At 40.4% G+C, this 9,026-nt stretch overlaps 1 protein-coding gene across 1 annotated transcript; it reads left to right on the plus strand.

The window, feature by feature from the left end:
- The first annotated feature begins 588 nt into the window (after positions 1–588).
- Positions 589–1,908, plus strand: LOC137393003 (piggyBac transposable element-derived protein 3-like). Its single transcript, XM_068079383.1, has one exon. It carries the CDS (start codon positions 589–591, stop codon positions 1,906–1,908), a length of 1,320 nt encoding a protein of 439 aa, XP_067935484.1.
- The last annotated feature ends 7,118 nt before the right edge of the window (positions 1,909–9,026 follow it).

Below are 9,026 nucleotides of genomic sequence, written 5' to 3' on the forward strand. Positions count from 1 at the left end.
TGCAGGGGACACTGGAGCTTAATGCTTACAAACAATTTTTAGCATACATTTTAGAAATGTAAAGTTGAAGTATTTATCAGTCACAGTTTATTTTGCTGACTTGTCAACAATGCTCATGTGTGCATTTGTCCAAGTTTTTATGACAATAAAACTAGTTTTTGTAGGAAATTCATCAAAAAAGCGGTATTTGTCCCTAAATGGGGATGGTGATAATAATCTATTAGCCCAACTGGATGAGTCTGATCTTGAATACTTGTCAAGCGAAGATGAGTACAACCCAGAACAAGATGTAGCTTCTCAAAACACCAGTGATGAAGATTATGATGCTGACACAGATGATGATGTTGCCGAACCACAACCTCCTACTAAAAAAAGGATGCCAGCAAAAAAAGAAGCTATAATTTCAAGGAAAGTGACACGTTTTCCAGCAGGTTCTCCCAACATCCTGCGCTCTCTGACCCACCAGTGCTTGATAAGACATCACTGGAATCATTCAAAGCATACCTGAATGATGACACATTCAAAACAATAGCTGATCTGACCAACCAGTATCATGCCCAGAACCATGGAAAAAGTATTTGTACAACGATGGCAGAGATTAAGAAATTCTTTGGGATGAGCCTCATAATGGGTTGCATCAACATGAAGAGACTGCGAATGTATTGGTCTAAGAAGACGAGGGTACCAATTATAGCAAATTCAATGTCTCGAACACGGTTTTTTAAAATCAGAAATAATCTTAAAGTAGTTGACAACTTCTCGGTAAATGAGCACGAAAAAAAAGCAGATAGACTTTGGAAAGTCCGTCCCTTTGTTGAACAGATAAGAACTGCTTGCACACAGGTAGCTAGGAGAGACCAAGTGAGCATTGATGAGCAGATGATATCTTTCACCGAAAGATGTCCAGCTAGGCAATACGTGCTGCGAAAGCCGTCCCCAACAGGCCTCAAAAACTTTGTGCTAGCAATTCCTAGTGGCATAGTACTAGACTTCGAAATATATCAGGGTGAAAATACATTTAAAAATTACAAGCTTGACGGTGGTTCGGGTGGGCGAGGAGTAGGAGCGGTCCTGCGGCTCACTAAAGATGTGGTGCAAGGAAGTCATGTATTCTGTGACAGATTCTTTACTACCATACCTTTGATAGATCACTTGGCCAAAAAGGACATATCCCTAACAGGGACTATTAGCCTCAAGAATGTTCCAGTAACGTTCTCAGCAGATAAAGTCATGAAGAAGAAAGATAGAGGAGCCATGGAGCAATTTGTCTCTGCAAACCAGAAAGACGAGCAGATCAGCATCATAAAGTGGTTTGACAACAAGAGCATTCTTATGGCTTCTTCTTTACATGGCTTAGAACCAAAAGATGAGTGCCGGAGATGGTGCAAAAAGACTAAGTCATTTCTTACTGTGCCTCGACCAGCTGCCGTTCGAGAATACAATAAATCAATGGGAGGAGTAGGCTTATGTGATCAGATGGTTTCATACCATCGGTTTACGGCACGATCAAAGCGGTGGCCGATCCGAGTTATTATGCATCTTACAGATGTAGCTGTGAACAACTGTTGGCTAGAATACAGAAGGAACAACACAGGTTCCAAAATAATGCAGCTGTATGACTACCATTTTTTGCTAGGAGAGCAACTTATTGATGATGCTTGGGATTCCAGCAGCTCTAGTGATGATCCTGATGACACTCCACGTCAATACCATAAAGTCGTACCTCTTCCAACACAAAAAAGTCGAGAAAAAGGTGCAAAACATTTACCTATGGCAATGAGATTAAAAAACAGTGCACGTTGCCGAAGAGAAGGTTGCAAATTCAAAACAAGTGTGAAATGTGTGCACTGTGATGTTTTCCTCTGCACGGTGCCGGACAGAAACTGTTTTCTGGACTTTCATAATTAAATGGCACTTGGACTTTGCAGGAGTTTCACTCCTAGTCTTATAAGCTGTGTGCATGCTTTATAGTAGAGTGCCAGTACTATTGTACAAAATACAATTGTCATGATTACTTGCTCAACCTATTTTATTATCAAGTACATGTCAAAATTTTGCAGATACCTAAGTCCAGCGTCCCCTGGGAGGGACGTTTTATAATGTTTCAAATAAAATAAATAAAACAAAATTGACAAAATATTTGTTCTAAGTGCTACTTAGACACTGCATACACCAAGTTTCATCATTGCAGCACAACTAAGTTGTCCTCGGGCCTCAAAGGGATATTGGTGGGTCTCAGGCTATATTGGCATCTGATGTAAACATAGTTGCAGGTGGTCGGACAGTGAATAAAGTCAGTGGATTAGTTAGTATTAGGCAGTATTGGGTAGTATTGAGCAGTATATAAGTAAGTGAAAAGAAAGACGGAATCTTTCAATGCTACAACTGATATAAGTAGACACACTTTAATACAACTTTGAGCAAGATTGGAATGCTAACTTAATATTGGAAAATAGTAGTATTGATAAACAATATGTTGTTTTAATTACTTTGACAACTATCAGAACTAACGTTTGTAAAATATACCTGCGATAAGTATGTATCTCTCTAAAGAGAACATCTAAACTCCGCAAGAACTGGTTCTACTTAGTCAGTTCTCATATCTGCTACATAAGTTAGCCAGATTTGGTTGGTATCACTTTCTATCGTATTTACAATGATCGACATTTGCCCTCTAAGCTTCTTTCTGTCCCATAGGTGCCTGTAACAACCATAACCATAAGCCACCACAGTATAAAATTCCTGAGTGATCACCGCAATATTTACAAACGATTGTCAACATTAAAGCAAGGAAACAATGCGGAATAATGTCATAGTAATTTCAACTATATATGTAGCAGTCAACTTGAGCTGAGTTTCAAAAGCGTCAACGAACATATTTTTAATAAGTAGTGTGGGTTCACTTTATTTTGTCTGATGCAATTCTTGTAAAAACTAAGAAAATAAGGAAGACTAACAGGCTATATCACTGCGAGTAAAATAAAAACAGAATTTCATGAATCGATAATGACAGTGAATACAAACCAACATCGTTTCAGATTAATGTTTGAGATAAAAGCCTTTGTGTAAACATACCTTCTCGGTTCTGTATACAATGAGCCTATGATTAAACGGTTGATGAGTGCTAAATAGATTTAAAATGAGAGCGTCTGATGGCTCCGAGCTGAAAAAGCTTTAAAATTCCATGACTAGCATGATAGTACGTTCGTTTGATGCATAGGCTTCTGTAGTGAAAGCTTTTAGAAGCGATTTGTTGTATGCTACAATGCCAAACAAAACACAAAAAGCTTATCTCGCATATCAGTCGAGTTTAAAACTGCAACGCTTCGAGCATTACACATCTGTCACAACGAAAGGTGGCGCAAATGGAGCAGCTTTTGCAGGCTTAGTCCAAAACGTTTATAAGTAGGGAATAGTTGTATAATTAGCCTATCGTGTGTTCGCTTAATCGAAAGGAAACAATCATATGTTTGTGTTGAGCCTGTAAAAAACGTATTTGCATCTTACGTTGACCTTAGTTTCGCTTTTTGAGAGCACATTTTTATGGAAGAGCATACAGTGCACCTCTGGATACAATTCTGCTGATATGCGATTTTTCAAAAACTTTATGAAATGCATTATGATAATGTTTAACCTCATTATACGAATATTTTTCCATAATACGAATTCAACAAAATTTTCCCCGGAGTACAAATTTGGCAGTCGGTGTGGCTATTACCTGAATTTAAAATTAGAAAAATTTAAACAATGACGTCATAGCTGGTAAGACGTGCCTGTGGAAATACCACGCCTCCAATTGATGACATATTACCGAAACACTAACTTTCACCTTCTAAAAACCTTCTTCAAAAAGTAGCTAAAGTTACTTAATTTTACTTCTCCACCACTATTTTACTTCTCCAATTTTTGATTCATTGGTGATTCACATATATTAGAAGTTTTTCTTTTCTAGAGCTTTAAAGTAAACTTCAAAATTGTATATCAAACACTGGTAATTGGTAAAATCCGTTTTTTGAATAATTAACTTTTTAACTATGATTAAAAATTAAACTTCTTTGTTAGTTTAGACTAATATAAAAATCCTTCAGTCAATATTTATTTTAGCACTAGTTCTAAGCTTCGAAAAGTGTAAAAAATTCAGCTCAAAGCAAGTGTATGCAAATTTTTTGAACGTATGTCTAAAAGAGACACGATGACCGGCTTCTCTGAGTTCAGCGATTCCCTGTGTAAAACGGTAATATTTCCCCCTTTAGAACAGGGGTAATATGGATTTCCTTTAAATAAAAGAAGTCAGTTGAAAGACAACTTCTATACGTGTATATATATATATATATATATTTCATTATATTATTTGTAATATTTAACAACATGTTTCCCACAAGATACCACAGCAAGCCGTTTTCAAAATAAGGGGTTAGAAGAGATACAGCGTATCCCTAAAAAGAAATTATAAAAGTACTCTCTAGAAAGCATATTCCCTAACATTAGTTTGCTCACATACTATTAAAACTCGATAAAATCGCTATGAAGTCAACAAATGAGCTGTCATTTGATATTGATTAACTGGCCATACTGTGACTACTGACCATTCTATATTTTATTTACTAACACTGGTATATTAACAACATTGAATTAAAATTATTAAAAACCATCGGTTGTCACTTTACAACCATAGCTGACATAAGAATAGTAGAGTATTGTGTCACCCGCGTTAAAATTTTTTTTTAAAAATGACCATACTAATAATTACTAACTTGGAATCTAAATACTCAATCAACTCAGCTTGCATATTGTTGTATAATCGAGCTGGTGGGCCGCGGGCTACGCTAATGCCCGAGGTCATGGTAGTTACAGGTAGTTACGAGAGGTTACGGGAAGTACGAGAGGTTACAGGAAGTACGAGAGGTTACGGGAGTATAAAGGAGTCGGGAGATTGAGAGAGCTTTCTTCTTTGCTTCAACCACATGTGAGTACGCACGTTTATATAACATGGCGCAGTTGACGAAGCTCTGATTTTTTTTTTTCCTTTTGCGTTATCATTAGCGATAATTTTTCTGGTTGCGGGGTAAGTAAACGGTTGAATAGACCCTTTCACTGGCGTGCAGGGGAGGTAACGTGAGGTAGGGTAGTGTTGTGAGGTGAAGTAGCGGTGTTGGTGAGGCGTAATTATTTATTACATATTCGGAGGTGGGAGTTACACTAATTTTATACGAGAGGGGTAGAGTGAATTTGTGGAGAGGGAGATATTGTATCGGGTAGAGATGGAGAGTGGTCTTCCGAAGCTGGTGTTCGGTGAGCACGGCGATGGGTCGTGGGAGAGATTTATAGAGGAGATGAATTTATGTATAGAGAGTGCTGTCGAGAGGAGAGGTTATGTAAATGATGAAGATGGCAACAGAGTGCCTATTATGAGAGGTAGAGCTAGGTTAGTGCCACTATTGAGAGCTATTGGGCACAGTGGTAGAGAAGTATTGAGAGGTGCAGGGTTTGACGTAGATGGCGTAAATTCTACTTATGAAGGGGCAGTGGAGGTTTTACAGGATTATTATGGTAGACAGGAGAGTATGTTCGTAAAAGGGCATAAGTTCCTTACGGCTAGGCAGACACTTAGGGAAAGTGATAGAGAGTTTTTACAACGGGTAGAGAGTTTGAGCAGATATGCAGAGGTGACTAACAATAATGATAGGGTAAGGTTTGCCCTTATTGTGGCGGTTAACGGGTTAAGAGATAGAGAAGTAAGCAGAGAGTTAATGAAGAATGCCAATCTTACTTGGGCGTTATTGCAGGAGGCGTTGAGGGCTCGTGAAATGGCCAACAGCTCTGATAGATTTTTGAGAAATGAGGGTAGAAGTACCGAGTTAAAGAGTGAGGTTAAGAGAGAAGTAGCAAAGGTATCAGAGTTTGATAGCCGAGCGCAGTACTGGAGTAATGATAGAGACAGAAGTTATGATTCAGCAGGTAGATCTTCCCCTAGGGGGAGCCCTAGGAGTAGTAGAGAGTATTAAGGTAGTGAAGAGCAAGGTGCTAGTAGATATGGGACAAGAGGCAGGGAGTATAACAAGGACGGTGACAGTAGAAAGTATAGAGACAATAGCAGGGAGAGGCATGTCTCTAGATCTAGAGCAAGCAGTAGAGAAGGCAGTTGAGGTAGAGTATGCTACAATTGTAAACGTAGTGGGCATGAGATGAGGAGTTGTCCCTCCATTAAATGTTTTTGTTGTGGACAGCGAGGACATGTATCCCGTTATTGTAGGGATAGGAGAGAAGTAGGTTATGACAGGCGAGGTAGTAGCAGGAGGTCAGGAGGTAGCCGAGATAATAGCTACGAGCGATATGGTAGCAGGGACAGTAGTAGGGAGAGGTACAGGGGCCGAGAAAGCTCCCGCGAGATTATAGACAAATTTGGCAGGTACAGGGACAACAGTATGGATAGGTTTGAGGGGGAGAAGTATAAGGAGAGGTACCAAGATAGTGGTAAGGGCAGAAGTGTTAGGTTCTCTGGTTCTAGGGATAAGTATGAGGATGACAGTTGACTAGAAAGGAGAATTGTACAGGTTTTGAAGGTCAATGGGAAGAACGTTGAATATACGTTTGATACTGGGGCAGAGGTGTCGACTGTAACCGAGGGGACGGCCGAAAGGCTGAACCTACGGCTAGAGGAGCCATCTACTGTTTTGGCGGGAAGTAGATGGTCGTAAGCTAAGAGTAGTCGATAAAGCAGGTGTTCAGTTGGAAAGTAAATATAGAGTTATGGAGACAGAGGTATATGTGGTGAAAGGATTGAGAACTGACTTCTTGGGCATAACTGAGTTAAGGCAGCTTAAATTATTTGCTGTTGTAAATGCGTTATGCGAAAGTAAGTTTGAGGCTGTTAAGGAGTGTAGAAGTATTAAGCCGGTTAAGCTGTTTCCGTCAAGAACCATTATTGCTGGGTCAAGTTATGTTTCAGATGACGTCGAGTTGCAAAACCTGACAAATAAGTCTGACAGAGAGAGCGAAGTTAAGAGAGGTCACACAGGTCAAGATTGGTGGACTTGTAAAACTAAGGGAGTGAAGAGTAGCGAATACGTGGAAATTGGTAGCCAACAGGGGACAGCCCAAGGCACCAGAGATGGGCAAGTGTCTATGGGGTGTGATAGAGAACAGAGTCACGATGAGGTAAGGGAAGGTGCTGAGAAAGTAGCTGAACCAGTGTCTGTAATGGAAAAGGTTTGCTCTTTTTTAGCCGAGGTATCCAGCAATGGAATGTTAGACAGAGAAGGTCATGAGAAAAAGGTAGCAGAGATTGAAAGAGAGGAAAGGGAGGTGCGGAGGAAGTCGAAGGAGAAATTGGCTAAGCTGAAAGCCAGACGGGAGGCAGCAGTCATGGAGATGGAAAATGTCAAGGCATTCAGGGCAGTGGTGCAGGAGTTAGCCGAGGTTCAGAGGAGAATTGCTGGTAGCAGACCTGCACTGGTTGCAGGTGAGGTCGAGCTAGATAGGTCTGGGCCTATGCCAACTCCCAGCTCTGTGGTGCCATCCCCTGTGCAGCCGGTTACGGCCCAGGTGGAGACCTCCCACAGGAAGCCTGTCGAGCCTGCCTCTTACTTGGGAGAGCGAGGTAAAGATGGAAGAGACGGAGATGAGGTTGAGGAGTCATTACTGACCCAACCAAAAGACTCCGGGCTAGTCAGGGTTGGTGGAAGTAGTGTTGGTAGTGGCAGTGGTCACGGTGGTGGTGACGGAGGTCACGGAGGTGGTGAAGGAGGTGGAGGAGATCAGGAGAGTAGTGCGGCCAAGTACGACAGCAGCCCCGGGTTGTTCGAGAGTGATGGTACGCAGGAGGTGTCGATGGAGGAAGACCTGGGTTAAAGCGTAAGGTAAACTTCACCAGCAAGGTGAGTCGTTGAATGAGTTCCAATGTATTTCAGGAAGGTTAGTGGCCCATACAAAAAAGAAAAGAAAAAGGGCATGTTGTATAATCGAGCTGGTGGGCCGCGGGCTACGCTAATGCCCGAGGTCATGGTAGTTACAGGTAGTTACGAGAGGTTACGGGAAGTACGAGAGGTTACAGAAAGTACGAGAGGTTACGGGAGTATAAAGGAGTCGGGAGATTGAGAGAGCTTCCTTCTTTGCTTCAACCACATGTGAGTACGCACGTTTATATAACACATATATATATACACTATATATATACTCAGCTCAATCAACGATCTTATTATCCTCTTATAGAAATCATATTATTGTAGCCACTATCAATTTTATTCTCAATTATCATATTATACCACATTATAATAGCTTTAATTTTTAATTATGAGGTCAACAGAACACTATTTTCTCATGAAAACCTCAATAAATAATATTCACAAACAAACAAACAAATATTCGCATTATTTTTTTCTCAAACTTCCTTAATCTTTCAGCCCGAGTCTCTATCAAACAGGAAATCACTAAGCACTATCGGAAGGTGACACCGCGACCCGCTACCAATCATTAAGCAAGTTCTTCGCATCAACGGATCAACTATGCTACTTTGTGAAAAGCACAAAATCCTTCAACTTTTCTTCAAGCAACACAATCAACGGGCGTTCTTGTCCCGTCTCCAAGGACATCACCAAATAGCTTAAGATTATTCAGGTGCACGCACTTTTTTGATCTTTAGCTAATCGATGTAAACTTTCTCCGAAAACTTATCTAGTTTAAGTTCTAAAGTAAACTGTTTCTTTATAATCATTCTGTCAGGGTAAGAAAGTTTACAAGTTTACAAAAAAACAGCAATCATGCTAAAATTGGCATCGCGGATATTGTAATGCTAATACAAAAGCGTGATAAACTGCCAAGCTAGGAATACATCAGTATTGGAAGCTATGACAGATCAGCGCGTCAGACTGCGGAGATAAGGACTGCTTCAGTGATGGAATTGATGACAGGGCAGCAGGAAAAGACCTGCCAAGCTAGGGCAGCATCAGGGTTGGAAGCTTTGCTACAACAGCGCGTTGCTTGTGTCACGTGAGAAAAATATAAATAGTCGGTATATATTTAAATAA

Source organism: Watersipora subatra, chromosome 4, assembly GCF_963576615.1.
Source record: "Watersipora subatra chromosome 4, tzWatSuba1.1, whole genome shotgun sequence".
In the NCBI taxonomy this organism is placed as follows: Eukaryota; Metazoa; Bryozoa; class Gymnolaemata; order Cheilostomatida; family Watersiporidae; genus Watersipora; species Watersipora subatra.

Coding starts and splice junctions, on each gene's coding strand:
- LOC137393003 (XM_068079383.1), top strand. CDS start 589: ATGGCAGAGATTAAGAAATTCTTTGGGATGAGCCTCATAATGGGTTGC.